The 17,172-nt window shown below is 35.0% G+C and overlaps 1 protein-coding gene across 1 annotated transcript in view; it reads left to right on the top strand.

Annotated features, from left to right (window-relative positions):
• Window positions 1-17,172, top strand: part of LOC150100803 (dehydrogenase/reductase SDR family member 12-like) — a 149,900-nt gene that overhangs the window by 117,296 nt on the left and 15,432 nt on the right. The window contains exon 8 of the mRNA XM_090401265.1: window positions 9,942-10,079. Coding sequence (XP_090257391.1) covers window positions 9,942-10,079 — 138 coding nt within the window. The remainder of the gene's footprint in view (window positions 1-9,941; window positions 10,080-17,172) is intronic.

Here is a 17,172-nt window from a genome sequence, read left to right as displayed (position 1 = left end):
CTAGTAAAATCTGAATATTATTTAAGGTTAGAAAGAGAAAATTGTTAATGTATAGGAGGAAGAGTGTAGGTGAAAGTGTCTTGGTGTAACTCAGCACTGATAGATAAATCTGATGACAGAAACTGGCAATCTACCTTGCAAAAAGTAAGATTTAGCTTGTAAAAATACTTCTATACCAAGTTTAATCCCTTGAAAACATCAAGAGCAACCATATGACTTTTTCAGCCCTTTCTGTGGTTTATCCAAGGCCAGTAAGGTTGGCTAGGAGATCAGCTGTGGAATGAGAATGAAAGAAGTGAAGAATTTGGCTGTTAATGACCTTCTACATTATTTGCAAGAGAAGCAAGCTGAAGGCAGTGGGATAATAGTTTGATAGCTGACTTTTATCTATCTGTTTTTAGAAATGGTTGAATATGGATTTTTTTTTCCACGCTGTTGAGTTGATGCCAGATAAGTATGTAACTTTTTACAGGCAGTGGATGTTAATTATGGAATACAAGTTTTTAGCATAGTTGGATCAGGATACTATCTAGGCCAGGGGTTCTCAACCTTTTCCAGTGGCGTACCACTATATTTAATTCAAGATATTAGATGTATCAGTAAACAAATCTGTTTTCGTACCACCTGGCATGGTATGCTTACCATAGGTTAAGAATCCCTGATCTAGACCATGATACATTAGTATTTGCATTACTGAGAATTTTTGTGGTCTTTCTGGCACTAGATCACAGGAAGCTTGCAATGAGTTGTTCATGGTATGGTGGGAAATGATCTTCCTTTGTCATCTAAACAATGATGTTAAGAACCTTTCTTTATGTGATGTCCTCTTGATACTGTCTAATTGTGACAGAGAAAGGTGTATGTGTGTAAGCTTAAAAGAGCAGGAGTTGTGCCAAATAGCTTTAGTATTGGATTAGAAGACTCATTTGCTATTTTGAGCAGGAGGCAGGCATTTTGTTTATGGCCCTTTCAAAACTTCTTTTTTTTAGTCTAAGTGTGGATCTGGAGATTTTGACTTGAGCCATTTAAGAAATATGCTGCATTTTTATTTTGGAAAGCTTTGGCACACTTATTGACAAATCAAGCTTGGCAGTGGTTAGAGGCTTTGTATTTGGTAGGAATGAAGGTTCCAGAAAGGACTATTCCATTTATTTTCAGAGCAAGTATTTAGACATGTCACTGTTGTGTTATAGGTCTTGTGAGCTTGATTTTGATATTAACCCTGCACATGAGAGATCGCATGATCTTTAACACATCAGTTATAATCACAGTTAATTTGGTATTAGATAGTTTGATTTAGCCTGTAATCTGACTGAATCAGATCCCATTTGCTCGTTAACTAGATAGTTTTGTGCTTTTCAGTTCTTTGATTTTTAATCTGAATATGAAATACAGACTCCATTAACTATTTTAAATTCAAAATTGTGTCATATCGGGATGGATATTCCCTCCACTGCATTATATAAAGAATAATTCAAACTGTTTTGTAATAACCTTTAATGCTTTATGTATACATTACAAATCTGTCTTGTCATTCATATTTCAGGTTTGGGGGGGGGATATCTGCAGTGCAGTATTTTCTAGGTATGTAACAAATTACTCCTTCCAGTAAACATTGCCCATGTCACAAGGCTCATTGTGCAAGCATGCTTTGAAGAGCATATCCAAGCATTATGTGTGCTTCCCTCACTGCCTAATTCTTCTGCTTTGAATCCCACCGAATGTTTGTGAGATCATGTAGAATGCAACATCCACCAGTTGATGGCAATGCCTTGCTCAATCACTAACTTCCAGAATATTGTCTAGTTGGTTCAGAATACCTCAGGAAAGAACTCCAAAAATACCACTTAAATCTACTTGTAAAAAAAAAAAATTACTCACCCATAGTGTGTGTGTGTGTTTAGATTATTATATTATTAATAATATATTATTTCATATTATATGCACAGAAAGAGAGAGAGAGAGAGAGAGAGAGAGAGAGAAAAAATTTAATAGAATTTAATATAGCCAAATTCAAATTTTATGCAATATTTGTAACATCTGACACATCTCTTTAATTTTGCCCCATTTTTATATGTTACAGAATGCAACTTCGTTTTCATAGCATAACCACTTAAATTTCTTGAGCCATTTGTCTTGAAAGTGCTTGATTGTTTTTAGTTGACAACACAACAGAATACTTTTCTCTATTATTTTTAATATTTTCTTGTCTCTTACCTTCACCTTCAGTTTTGCACTTCACAAAACTAAAAAAGTGCAGTTTGTATTTCATTTCATTAATTGTCCATAATGGAGGATGAATTTATATAACTTATCCACAAAAATAATTCAATAGGAACAACAAAAAATAAAGTTTGTGAAAACAACAGCAAATGGGCAACAGTAGCAACCGAGCCAAACTAACTTTTCATGATGTAATGTCAACAATATGATCTGGCCTCCAGCTCATCTTTGCAAGATAATTTGTTTTTTAAATAACACTATTAAAAAGCCTTTTTATCATCTATGTTCAAGTATATAATTACACTAAGCTAATTCATGTGAGTCCACGCGGTTAGCCGAGTGGTTACGCGCTCCACAACCATATGCCTGGGAAAGGTGTGTCCTGCATTCGATTCTTGTCGCTGACATGAGAAGCTAAGGATATTTCTCAGACATAGCCAAGTTAGCCGGTCTTGGACGTGGACCGCAGGGTTTTTTTTCTTCCCAGTTTATCTGGAGTTTTTTCTCCCGCAAAGCAGGCAAACCGGTCTTAAGAACACAATGCTTTGCAGACAATTGCACATGTTTGAGCATGGGGGTAACGACCCCCCCCGTGAATTTTTTCACAACTGAAAAACCCATTTTTGAGTTGTGAAACCCAAAAATGGGAGGCCAAGGCCCTACATGGGGCTGTAGTGCCAAAGAAGAAGAAGCTAATTCATGTTGTGAATTATGAAAATACTTGTCAATATTAGTACATACCTATTTAAGGTTTAAAGAGAGTAGTGGGATAATTACAGTTGACAGTGAAATGAAAGTGAAAATAAATGAAAATCGTCTTGTTAAATTACTTTTCAGTGGTAATTTTTATAAGAATGGTGATGATTTGCAAGTTATGAAAAATAAAATGTTGTTTGAGAATACTTCACTGTTTATTTTGAAATTAATCTGTGGATGCAGTATAAGCTTTACTTTATAACAGAAGGTAAGAAATAGTGCTGCCTTTTGTCATAGATTGGAATTACTTCACATTTAAGAAACATCAATGAGGTATCTTTGAGAGTATCTTCATGCAAACAACTTTCAGCAGGAACCAAATGAATTAAGTTAATAAATTAATTATGTAAAATATTGTCTCCTGGTTGTGGGGGGAGGGGATCTTCTTTATTACATTCATTGCAGGCCATCTGTGGTCAAGTAACTCATAGTGAATGAGGTGATGTTTTAAAATGAAAGAATTGTGTAAATTAAGCAAAGAAAATAAACCAGTACATTTTGAATGCATTTGTGGAACGATCATGAAAATTCATTCATCTCTGATAACCCACTCATTGCAAGTAAGCAGGCAGATTTCTGGGTCCCTGCCTTAGGATACCTTCTGTGGTCAGTTTGGAGTCAATGCCAAGACAGTATTATTGCAACCAAAGGTGGCCTAACATACTACTAGGTAAGTGGTCATAACGTTTTGACTCAGGATTGTATCATGCAAGAAGCACCAAATTGATAAATGCAAGAAAATGTTCTGTTTTTCATGTATTGTACATGGCACAGAGTTTTTATTCATCAAAGCAAACTTTACTGATTCAGTATAATTTTTTGAATTGGTGAATTATATACCTAATTATGATGCACCTTCAAAAATTGAAAAGTCATGCTAGAGAATATCTTTCAAACAAAAGCAAAACTAGTACATCTAATAAGTTTATGGATTTGAATACAGAACTTTGTGTTATTGAACAAGGCAAATGTGTGGCACTTTGCATGCAACCGGATATTTTTCATTTAAATTTTTGTTACATTTTAATTTTTTTTAAATTATTAAACTATAATTTACATTTATTTTTACATATATATTTTCTTCAAAAGGAAAGGTCATGAAATAGCTAATGTCAGTATTAGGTGCTTTAATAAAAAAGCATCTATTACTGATAGCCGTAAAAGAATCATAAAGCATTATGGTAGGATGCATTGCTTTCTTTTCTATGTATTTTTTTAAATATTTATGTGTTTTCTTATTATTTGTGAAAATGTTATCTCACAGTTTGATAAACTTTTTCTATATTGGTTTAAGCCAATAAGAATACAATTTGATCGACTAAATCCCAAATTGCCAGTCCATCCTCATTCATTCAGTATCCAGGTAGATACCCAACAGGGTGCACCACGAGAAGGTGAGGATTGGACATTAGGTCAGAAGCCCTGGTCGGTTCTCCACATTCCTTTAAAGGCTATGTGGAGGTCTCCTCTCAGTTATACAGCGTTGACCCTTAAGCACCCAGATCGACATAATAGGAGTGACTGAAACAAAAAAGACAAAAACTGGTGAGATCTTTCTGAGCAATAAATGCAAAATGTTATATTTAAGAAATGACAATCAAGGAAAAGAAGGAGTAGCCATAGTATTCAACACAAAATACGAGGCTAATCTTCTTGAATGGCAGGCAGTCTCAAGTAGAGTGATGTGGGCAAATATCAGAATGGGGAATTGGACAATGAGACTTATTTGTGCCTATGTGCCCATAGAAGGTTCTACTAAGGTAGAAGTGGAGGAATTTTTTGAGGCTTTAGAAAAAGCAACTGACACAATGAAAAAGGAAAAGTTCGTCCTTGTTGGGGATCTAAATAGCAGAGTAGGAAATGATTGTCAGACATACAAAAATATTTTGGGAAAATTTGGAGAAAAGAGCAAAGCTAATAATAATGGCAAATACCTGTTGGATTTCTGCTCAGGACATAGACTGGTTATTACTAACACCATGTTACAACATGAAAATGTGCACAAATTCACATGGAGAGAAGAGGCAAGGAATAAGAAAAGTCTCATTGACTATGTTATTGTTGATAGTGATGTTTTCTCCCTGGTGCAGGACACCAGAGTGTACAGAGGATTTGAAATTGGAAGCGATCACTATTTAGTCTTGAGCAGGATAAAATTGAATTTCATATTGAAAAGAATAACATGTAAGAAAGTTTTAAAGTGAATAAAAGTTGAGCAGCTCTCAGATGTGAACTGTAAACTAAAATACACAAAGATTATTGAAGAAAAAATGAAAGAGTTTGAGAACAGGAATCAAACCTTGGAGATTCAGTGGCAAACTCTGAAGAAAACATTGATTGATTCTGCCAGAGAGGCATGTGGTGAGGTTGTCTGCAAGGATAGAAAAATCAGAACTCCATGGTGGACACAGGAAGTTAAAGAGGCAGTGAAGGAAAAGAAGAAAGCATATCAAAAGTTCCTGGCAAATAAGTCAGCTTTTGCTCTTAGAGAATACAGAGACAAATGCAAGAAAGCTAAACACTGTGTAAAACTAGCTAAACAAAAGTCATGGGAGGACTTTGGCAAGAACATAGAAAATAAATATCAAGAAGGTGGTAAGATATTCTGGAGGTTGTTGAAGAAGCTTAGAAATGGAGGAAAGAGTGCTATAAAAGGAGTTAGAGATGATAAAGGTGACATGAAAACAGGAGAAAAAGATATCCTTTGAAGTGTGGAGTAATTACTTTGAAAAACTGCTAAAAGAAACAAGCAGTGATGATAGCACAGTGGTAAAAAAACACCGACCATGCATGCAGTCAGGAATACATATCCATACTTGAAGTAGAAAAAGCCATCAAAGGCTTGAAATGTGGAAAGACAGCAGGAGTAGTGGTATAAAAGTCTTACAGTGGCTGCACTGCATAGTTCAGAAAGCCTGGACAGAGGGATGAATTCCCGATGATTGGAGTACAGCTCTAATAGTACCCATATATAAAAAGGGAAATAAAACTGAATGTGAGAATTGCAGAAGTATTTTCCTACTGAGTGTTCTTGGCACGATCTATGCAAGTATACTTGAGAAACGGTTGAGAAGAATTGTGGAAGAAAAGCTTGTTGAAGAACAAGCTGGATACAGGCCAAATAGAGGCTGTCAGGATCAGATCCTCACTTTACGACAAATAGTTGAGAAAGCATGGAAATATAACAAAGAGATGTATTTAAGTTTTGTCGACCTGGAAAAGGCATATGAAAAGGTGCCAAGAGAGAAGCTATTCAATAAGGTACAGTTATATGGTGTCAATGGGTCATTATATCAAGCAATACTTAGTCTTTATTTGAGTTGTAAGTCAGCAGTCAGAATTGAATGAAGTACAGGAAGATGGTTTAATGTTAAATCTGGTGTGAGACAAGGATTTACATTATCCTGTTGGATTCTGAATGAAGAGAAATTAAAGTTATTGGTATTTCTTTCAGAATCCAACATGATCTTCCATAACACAAGCAAGACTTGCAAATATTGTTTGTCTCTTGCTTAAACTATTATTCATATAATTACCTTTGAGTTTTTTTTTTAATTATTTAATCTAAGATATGTATAAATAATGGAAAGAACTCTGTATAAAAATAACGTTCAGATTATTTTATTTATTCCTATATTAATAGTAGAATAATTTGTGTTCATCTTATTTAATTGTATATTATTTGAATTGAAAAATATCATTTTATTTTATTTCTGTATGTATGTAAAGGTAAAATGTTTTGTAATGCTTATGCTTATGTACTGCTTCAATAGTTGTCATGGAGACGGAGTTAAAACTAGATAGCGCGAGCGTGGTGGTGCGTGTGCTATGGTATTCAAGGGGAGATGGAATTGATATGAGTACTGAATACAGGGAATCAGTAGACCAGAAGCATTCACGATAGTGCGGTGAAGAGAGAGGGGTGGGGGTCGGAGCACTCATGGCAGCACAGATTAAAGTAAGAGGCTGTAGTAATGGGAATTAAGTGTTGTAATTAGATTAAGAAGAGATGAGGAGATAGCTATTTAGCAGCATGGAGTAAAGTAAGAAGCTGTAGTAATAGGAATTAAGTGCTGTAATTACGAAGGATCGGGATGTAAATTGGTAACTCTGAATATTGATAAGGAATTCCAAAATTATGACGAATTCCAGAGCTTTTAAGGAAGATTAGTGAAAAGCTGATTTTATTGCAAAGTAGTAAATGAGGAACAAGTGAATTTTCTATGATAGTACATTTGTGATGCGCTGAGATTAATGATTAAGTTATTTTAATGAAGATTGAAATTTTTTTGAAATATGTTGCTCCAATGTGATAGTTAACTAAAGTTTCAAGTATCCCTCAGTGAATAATACATGCAAGGATTTATTCCGGTAAGAACAGTCTTACTATATAGCATTTTAGAGTGAAGTTATAAGAATTAATACCTCCTGTTAAATCCTAACTTTAACTGGTGCTTATGCTGAAATTAACCCCCCCCCCCTTAAAGTAATAACTACCTCTTGACTGAACTATGTGATTTCTGACTAAAGGATAGATAGAGAATACAATTGTGAAATATTTGCTGTGAATTTCAGTGATATTGAACTTTAGAACTATCTTGTTTATTAGGGAGGAATTAGATTTCAAAGACTGAATGTTTGATACTAAGAGTTGAGTGAATGTTATGAGTTGTTGAACAGAGTTAATTTTGCATTATCTTGTATCTAAAGTATGCATATGTATATGATATATAACCCTGCATTAAATGTTTTATTTTATTGATTTCAATTTGTTGTTTACTTGATTCTTTTTCTCTGCACCATTCATAAAATTATCGGACCTAGTGGAAACCTTAAATGTTGATGTTAAACTCGGCCTGCGTATAAAAATTAGACTGCTAAAGTTAATTAATATTTGATTCCACTATTTTGCATAGACTAATCTGAATATAGGGTGGTGCAGTATAATAGAAATTTCCCTATATTGGGCTTAGTAATCAACATACAATTAATTAACCTTAATAAGAACAACGTTAAAACAAGATGGCAGATCAAAAGACAGGATGTACAATTACTACTATGGAAGGACGACACAACAATCCCCTCTGTTATTCATTATCTATATGGATCACATTATGAAGGAAAGTGGTATTAAATATGATATCAAAATTGGAGATGTTAATGTCAGCTCTTTGCTTTATGCGGACGATGTTATACTTCTAAATAAATCTGTACACGTTTGCAAGATTCCCTGACTAAATTGAATAACTGTTGTAATAGATATGGTATGAAGGTTTGCATTAAAAAGACAAAGACAATGAAAATAGGTAGAATTGTTGAGAATGTCAACTGTGTTGTGAACGGGGAACCTGTGGAACAAGTAAAACATTTCAGCTACTTAGGCACGATTTTTAGTGAAGATGGTAAATTAAATATGGAAATAGACAACAGAATCAACAAAGCTGGTATGATAGGAAGTCAATTGAATAAATTCATATGGAATAAGAGAAAAATTAGTTAGAACACTAAATTAGCTGTATTCAAGACAGTGTTCAAACCAGTTTTAACATATGGATCTGAGAGCTGGGTCAGAAGTAAAACACTTGACCAAAGACTAGAGACAGCAGATATGAGAGTCCTGAGAAAGATTAGAGGCGTGAACAGATGGCATCAATGGCAATATCATATTAAAAATGAGGATATTAGGAAAGAACTTGACATTGGAGTTGTCAAGTTCTTTCCTAATATCCTCGTTGTTAGCATTAATGTGTTAGCAGAGCTAATCTCAGTTGATATGGTCACTTAAACAGAATGGGCGAGGAAAGATTAGCAAAACAAGTGTTCTCTGCCAGGTTGGCAGGAAAACAACCCAGAGGAATTCCAAGACATAGGTGGATTGATACGGTACAACGTGCCTTAGACAAAAGAAATATAAGATCTGATAATGTTGGAGTCTTGACAAGTAACAGACTGATTTGGAGGATAATTGTAGATGGGAAGTTAGTAACGATGTAAATTTTTCATGTAGTACTATCATATCCTGTACACCCCTTGAGGGTACATGTCAGGAATTTGATGATGATGATAAACTTTTTGTATTCTGACATTATCCTATTCAATATGCATCTCCTTTGTATACGTTCTGAAAAACAGCTACAATGGATGTTCACTTATCTTGATTAATCCAGATGAAAAAAATCTTATAGTAAGTGAACTTCATAATCAGTGAGCAATAAGGAATAGTTTTTTTGTATAGCCTTATAATCCTAGAGCTTTATGCTTCTAGATTTCTAAAATTAGATATTTTGCATGTAGAGAAAACATTTATGGCATATCTGGACAATAGTTTTGGAATCTACTTCATGTCACTCACTTTTTTTGTGAGAAGTATGAGATGCTTATAAACCAGGTTGCTTTTTTTTTTATTATTAGTCACTCTGAAGGCATTAGATGAGTCGTTTAATCTATCACAAATCTCTCATTTCTATTGCAGTATACTATGTAAATTGATTTTCATGTAAAATAAGTTAGCAATCAATCATTCTAATTCATATGACTTCAGTTGATAAAGACAAAAAAAAAAAAAAAAACTGCCTGAAGAAATATGTATCTTATTAATTTCTCAGTTAATTGACTCTAAATACAAATATTTTCTTCTAACACAAATAGTGTTGGAAGAACTGCTTGATGAATTTCAACTAGACCATAAATTTCTGTGCACAATTAAACTGAGAAACCAGGTGATATTAGTACCCAGAAAGTTAAAAAAAATATAATGCCATTTTTTATATGAAGTCATGAACATTTCAATCAGTTCTCATTCAAGAGATTCAAGGAAACAGACAGGCATATCATGGTTTAATACGTAATTTTATTTTATTCTCTGTATGAAAAGAAGTATTTTATTTCTTTTTACTTTATATTTTCCAGTTTTATAAGTGTGATTTTGAATTTCTATTTATCATTTATTATCACATTTATAGGTGTAAGATCAACCATGCCTAATTTTTTCCAAAAGATGCAGAATCGTCTGAGAACCGTTCAAGAAGGTGCAGACACAATTGTATGGTTAGCAATATCACACATCGCACTTAAGTATCCAAGTGGACTCTTCTTCCAAGGTGAATGTTTTTTTTTTTACAAGTGAGAGAGGAGGCATATAGAAACATAATTAGAAGAATGCTTGTAGCCCATATTTTTTCTTTTTTTTAAATACAACCAATATCTAGAAATATGATATATATGTGATCCCTGCTCATGAAAGACTGTAAACCTGTAGTACCATGGGTGGGCTAAGATTTTTGTACATAATCTGATAATCCTGCTCTATATATTATTTTTGCATTGAATTCTTTTGTTATATGCTGCTGATTTTTCCTAAGTAATCACAAATTTTGTCCACACTTCACTCATGTCTGTTAGAAGTCCATTTCTGGAAATGGATCTCCACAGACAACAGCAAAGCTGATTCATCCCGTTGAACTTTTATATTTTCTTTGCAACAGTATTGTTTGCTTTGTTGGCATGTCTTTATGAAATTCCTATTCAAAGCTTTCATGTACCATTTGCACACATAGCACAATCCCACTCTTTACCATATCAGCAAATGAATGCTAAATAATAAAAAAAATTTCTCATGAATGTCTAGAACTATTGTTTCTATTGCTAGCAGAACAACTGTACTTTTATATAGCCAAGATTACTGCATCACTATATGGTCTGCTTGTTTGTAGCTATAGCCTGAAGCTGATGTGTATGCAGACATATTTTGCTCTACTTTTATTGTGGACCACTTTTTTTTTTTATCTCTCTCTCTCTCAGACATGTAGTACGCTGATACCGTGGTATACATAAAATTACATAAACAGGAAAAAATTGTAATGAATCCATTTATATGGCTGCTGATTATAATTATTTGGAAATTGTGATGCAGGAAGTCTAGGGAGATACCAGCAAATACCAATATACATGAGTAGTAATTAGTGTAATGATTTTGAGTTAATATGAAAAATTAAAATTAGTCAAAACAGTACAAGATGCTACCCAAAAGTTCAAGGAATTTGATGATAAAAAAGTATTACTTAATGATCTTTACTTAATTACTTAATCACTGTACATGCCCAAGGGCACGTACAGTGATTCTAGCAGTTTTCCATGAGGTATACAGTCCTCAAGTGTGACTGTATTGAGCATCTCCTGTGAATCTGTCTGGATCTTTTCAATTGTATCAAAATGATGTCCTCGCAGCCAGAATTTCATCTTGGGGAAACAGGAAAAAGTCACAGGAGACAAGGTCAGATAAGAAGAGAGGATGGAGAAGTATTGTCATATTTTTCGAAGCCAGGAACTGTTGAGCAGTGAGTCATGATGGAGAACTCAGTCTTTGTTCTTCCACTTGCCTGGACATTTGTGCCTGATGCATCCCACATTCCCACAGTCATACATTCACAAAAAAAAAAAGCGCTATAAAGAGGAAGAAGATTTAATGCACATAACACAAAGTTTGTGAATCACATCTAACTTAGTTCATTAGTAGTTTTTAAGATAGATTATTAATTCTTCTTATTATTATTAAATGACACGTCTATAGTTCCAAATTTCATCGATGTAATGCAGACTGTAATCTCTCCCTTAGCTTATTCAAAACCTCACAGTAAAATTTGCAGTTGACTTTTTGACCACGGGGAAGAGTTCCTCGTGAACAATGTCTTGAATGTTAAAAAAAATGATCACCATTGACTTTTGATCACTATTGAATGCAAGTCCAATAACCAACTACCCTTTTTGAATACCTTAATTTGTTTGATGAAATATATTGGAGTTTTTAATTGAAATTCTATATAATTTTTTGTGAAAGCCATAAAGCAACTTGTTGCAACCTTGATATGCTTTTTTTGGCTGCTGTGAATTTGGTGCCTTTCAAACACTTCTTTAAGTATCTGCAGCAATTTTTTTGAGATTGAAGCAAAATTTCATGCATATTCTTTGCTCCTTAAAATCCGTCATTTCAGTTGGAGGAAAATATTTCCAAACCATTAAAACACGATGTTACAAAAATGCACGTAACCTAAGAATGCAACTTGCCATCTGTTGGCACACTGATTCACAAAGAGTACTACTTGTCCCTTTAGGAAAGGATCATCTGCAGGGAACTGTTCAGTTGTTTGCTGATGAATGCAAAGTTGGATAGAGCAATAGTTAATACAGATGATGTGAAAAATTTGCAGGATGATTTGGATCGATTGTCAGACTGGGCAAAGGAGAATGGATGTCAGTTTAACGTGGCAAAGTGTAAGGTTATGCAGTTTGAGATGAAAAGATCACCAGCTGTATTCCACATTGGTGGAACTGTACTCCAGTAATTGGTGAAGCCAGAGACTTGGGAGTGTTAGTGAATAGGGAGTTAAAGTTTAGAGACATATAGCAGAAGTGACTAAAGCAGCTCATCAGATCACTTGGTTACTGAAGAATACTTCCACAAGCAGGTTATTGTTCCTCTTTATTGAGCTTTGATAAGACCCCATCTTGACTACTGCATGCAGATCTGAGTGCCAGGATTTCTTGGTAATGAGGAGGAGGAGGTGGAAAGGATCCAGAGGTGAGGGACCAAGATGGTAGCAGGTCTATGGAATAAATCTTACAAGAACAGGTTGAAGATTTTTGGGTTACAAAAACTGGTTCATAGGCTGAAAAAGGGTGATATGATTGAGACATACAGATTACTGATGGGTTTTTACAAGATTAATTCAGAGGAAATTTTTCAGAACACATGTGGTAGTAGGAGAACTGGGGGGGGGGGGGGGCATCCATGGAAACTGCATAAGAGCGTAGTTAGCAAGGGTATTAGAACTAGGTCTTTTGCTTGGGGAGTAGTGAATGAGTGGAATAGGTTGCCAGAGTCTGTTGTGGGTGCCATGACCGTGAATGAGTTCAAAGCAAAGTTTGATAGATACCGTGCAAATATTGGATAGCTTTGACATGATGTTTAGGGCCATCCTCAATGAGTTTAAGGACTCCTTGGAGTTGCCCATAATAATGATAGTGGTAGAAGGCTGTACAACAACTGGTTCATGTTATTCAAATTCCCTGAACTTTTGGGTGGCACCTCTTAAGCTAACTGTATAAAAGACATTGTTCAAACCAGTTTTAACATGGATCAGAAAGCTGAGTTAGAAAAACATTTGATCAACGACTGGAGACCCCAGATATGAGAAAAATCAGGAGAGTGAACAGATGGCATCATTGGCAGAAAGGTTAGAAGTGTGTGTGTGTGTGTGTGTGTGTGTGTTTTACCTGGATAGCAGGAAAAAGATCTACAAGATCTGGGTGGATTTGATATAGTAAGAAAGTCCTAAATCTGACAATATTGGAATCCTGACAGATAGCAGATTAATTTAGAGACAAATTGCCAATATGAAGATAGTTTACTTGTGTGCTCTCCTGAGGGTACACATCAGGATGTACCGTCAAGGGAGTGATGATTAATGTTGTAGATTCTAGGAATGGTCTGTCAGATTTACATCTAATTCTGTATAAAAGGGATATTTTTTCCGTTAGATCCATGTTCCAAGATGGAAGACCATGGATGCAGTCAACTAGACCTCCTTTTGTAGAAGTGAATATAAAAATCTGAGACTATTTTTAGAATCTTCTTGTAATGCTATAGAAGATTCTATAGCATTACAACATTATTTAAATCTAATGAAATTCACCTGCCTCACATTACCAAAAATCAGAGAAACCATTTGAGACCTTCAATGCGATCCCATCTCCACACCCCATAGAGGTGCCCAGTTAGGATTATAGGGTCCTGCTTTTTTACACTTACTCAACTTAAGTGTTTATCTTCTGATGCACCTGTGTGCACGTATACTTAGTATTTCTTTTTCTCCATGAGGATGCTTCGGTAACCAAGGTGAAATATTGACATAATAATTTAATAGCTAAATAAAACCCTGGATGTTTTTTTTCTCCTCTAAACATCAGCATTAGTGAGTTGTGAGCATTTTCTCTCAGCAAGTTAATGTGTACTGTTTTGAAGCACTCTTTCACGCCTAGATGACCGAGTAAATAGTGTCTCCCTCTTCAGCGAACAATCTCTGAGTTTGAATTCCACTCTATTGAATGTACAGCTGATCCTTGAACAACACAAGGGCTAGTGACGCTGACTCCTCCCCTCCCCATTGAGTTGAAAATCTGCATATAACTTTTGACTCCTCAAAAACTTAACTACTGATAGCCTGCTGTTGACCGAAAGCCTTACCATAACATAAACAGTCAATTACCACATCTTTTGTATGTTATATGTATTATTTACTGTATTCTTACATAAAGTAAGCTAGAGAAAAGAAAATGTTATTAAGAAAATCACAAGGAAGAAAAAATACATTTATAGTACTGTACTGTATTTATCGATACAATAAGCTTATGTTGTCTGTTTACAAGATGAATCATCTGTCTTTCAGTACCTACATCAATATTGTCTTTTATGATACAAAACACTGTAGATGTTAATGCATATTACACACTAGACATCAGAAATGAAAAAATAATGTGAAAAAGAAATTCATATTTATTTATTGGTATAACGATTCATGCATTGATAATGAAGAAACAGCAATATGATCTTTATGGTAGCCTAGTGTAATTGATACGATTGCTTCATGGTAGCCTAGCCTATACACTAATGAATGAATCATTAGAAATTTTTTATGGCATACAGTATTACGGTCATATTCATAATACAGTATTGGAAGCGTTACATTTAAAAAAAAAAAAAACTTTGATGATAGGCTGATATTCAGTTTCTCTAATTAAGAGAGAGAGAGAGAGAGAGAGAGAGAGAGGCATACTGTATGGTAATGCACTCTTTGAAAGCAAAGTTATAACTCAGTAAGGAAACTAACACATTATTAATTTTATATCAAATATCCCTCACCGTATTGCCCACGTAAGGATAAGCCATCCACTTCCATACAAGTCTTGCACACGATGTTCTACACAATGAATACTTAGGCGATGATGATATGAGATGTTTTTGATTTACAACTCTGTTGTAAATCAAAAAAAACATCTCATACAGTTTTTGCTGTACAATTATTAGATTTTCACGCACACACATACACAACAGATAAGTTTATTAACTGTATGGCATGATGATTATTTACTATTCATTAAGTGGAAGTAGATCATCCTAAAGGTCTTCATCTTCAAGTTGGATAGTCTGAGTAATAGGAAGGGTTAGTCTTGCTGTCTCTGGGGTGGCATTTCTCTAAAAATGTTCCTATATGGTACCAGTCCTTCCACCATTTGCTTTAGTTTCAGTGCCCATATCATAGACGGGCCCATGTCGTAAAAGAAGTTTTGTCAAAAGCAGTCTTGAATAATTGGAACCCTTCTGCCAGATATTGTCTAATGTCAATTTCTATTCTGGCATCACTTCTTCTATGCCTTCTGTTAATTCCTCTGGGATCATGTCTGTTAGCTCTTAGCTCTTGAAATTCTCCAAGATCCATGTCCTGAAACCCTTTACCCTCCACTCCCCACCTTTTTTTGCCATATCCATAATCACTTTCATGATTTTCCTTGATTGGCTCTGTTGTAAATCCTGTGAAGTCATGCACAACATCTGGACACAGTTTTCTCCAGCAGGAATTTATTGTTTTGGGCTTGATGGCTTTCACAGCTTTTTCTATAACAACAATGGCATCTTGAATGATGTAATCCTTCCAGATATGCACCAGCTGCCAGTCTTTTGGTTGTACAACAAGAACCCTTTTTCTGGATTGGTTCCATCAATGCTTTGTCCCTGAAATCAGGAAGTGCCTTGCCAGTAAGGAACTACCTTTTAAAGTTGTTCTCTCTATCGAGGTTCTCTTCCATAGCATTGACAATCCTTTCCATAGAGTACCGTGTGTAATGTCTAGAGGCTTAAAGGTCCTTATGACCCCCCCCCAGTCTAGAGGCTGAATTAGAGACATGTTTGGGGGGAAAATAGACCACTTCAACACCTTTGGTGTAGAACTCATGGGGTTCTCAGTGGCCATGGGCATTGTCCAATATTGAAACAACTTTAAAAGGCAGTTCCTTACTGTCAAAGCACTTCCTGATTTCAGGGACAAAGCATTGATGGAACCAACCCAGAAAAAGTGTTCTTGTTGTACAACCAAAAGATTGGCAGCTGGTGTATATCTTTTCCCTTCAAGGCTCAGAGGTTAGCAGCTTTATAGATAAGGGCAGCCCTGATCATAAACCTGACTTCATTTGCACAAAACAGTAGAGTTAGCCTATCCCTCCCTGCCTTAAATCCAGGTGCTCACTTCTCTTCTTAATAATAAATTTGTAAAAAGAGTCCTTTGTGGCATTCTTTTCCAGAATAGGGCACTTTCATCTGCATTAAAAACCTGTCCAGGCAGATATCCTTTCTCCTCAATGATTTTCTTAATGATGTCTGGGAACTCATCTGCTTCTCCTGTTATCTTGACATTTTTTAAGCCAAACCTCTTTCTAAAATTATGAAACCATCCTACTGTCATTAAATTCTCCAGCTTTAGAGCCTTCACCTTCCTTTTGCTTTAAGTTTTCATGTAATGAATGACTTAGCTTTTTCTCGAATCATGTTAGAGTCTATAGGTATGCCTTTCTTTTTCGTGCCAGCTGCCGTAGCCACAGCAATGGCTTCATGAATTTCCTTCTCTTTTTTTTACAGGGGTCCTTATGCTGCATTCTTTTATTTTGAAATAGCTGCTAACCACAGCTGCAGACCTCAACATATAGTACATAACAAGCAATTCAACTTATTCTTGTAATGTTATAACTATATTCATGCGTAGGTTTCTGTGGTTAAGAAGTTCAGTAGAAGTATTCCTATTTTGTGACCACATGTTTATTAGGGAACTGTTTTTTAAAAACTAAACAAGTACTAAAAATAACCCGATAAGTTTCGTTAGTTGTAAGACTAACATCTTCAGAGATAAAGAGAACTAACAGTTTAAAGCACAAACTATAAGAAATTACGAAAAATAAGTTCATTTGTTGGTATTATGAACATCAAAAAAAAAGTTTGTTAAAAAAAAAAAAATAAAAAAAAAAACGAATAACAGATCTATACAACCATGAATGCGTGTTAGTTGGAGACAGTGCTATTTGTTGTCGCATTCTGTGGTTCACACTCACTCTGTCCAAGGTCTGAAGTGGGTAAATTTTTAATAAAAG

The sequence above is a fragment of the Typopeltis vanoorti genome, chromosome 12 (assembly GCF_054136105.1).
Source record: "Typopeltis vanoorti isolate ZY-2024b chromosome 12, IOZ_Tvanoo_1.0, whole genome shotgun sequence".
Lineage (NCBI taxonomy): Eukaryota > Metazoa > Arthropoda > Arachnida > Uropygi > Thelyphonidae > Typopeltis > Typopeltis vanoorti.
Note: the sequence above shows the minus strand (reverse complement) of the source record. Positions and strands in the feature narration are given on the sequence as shown.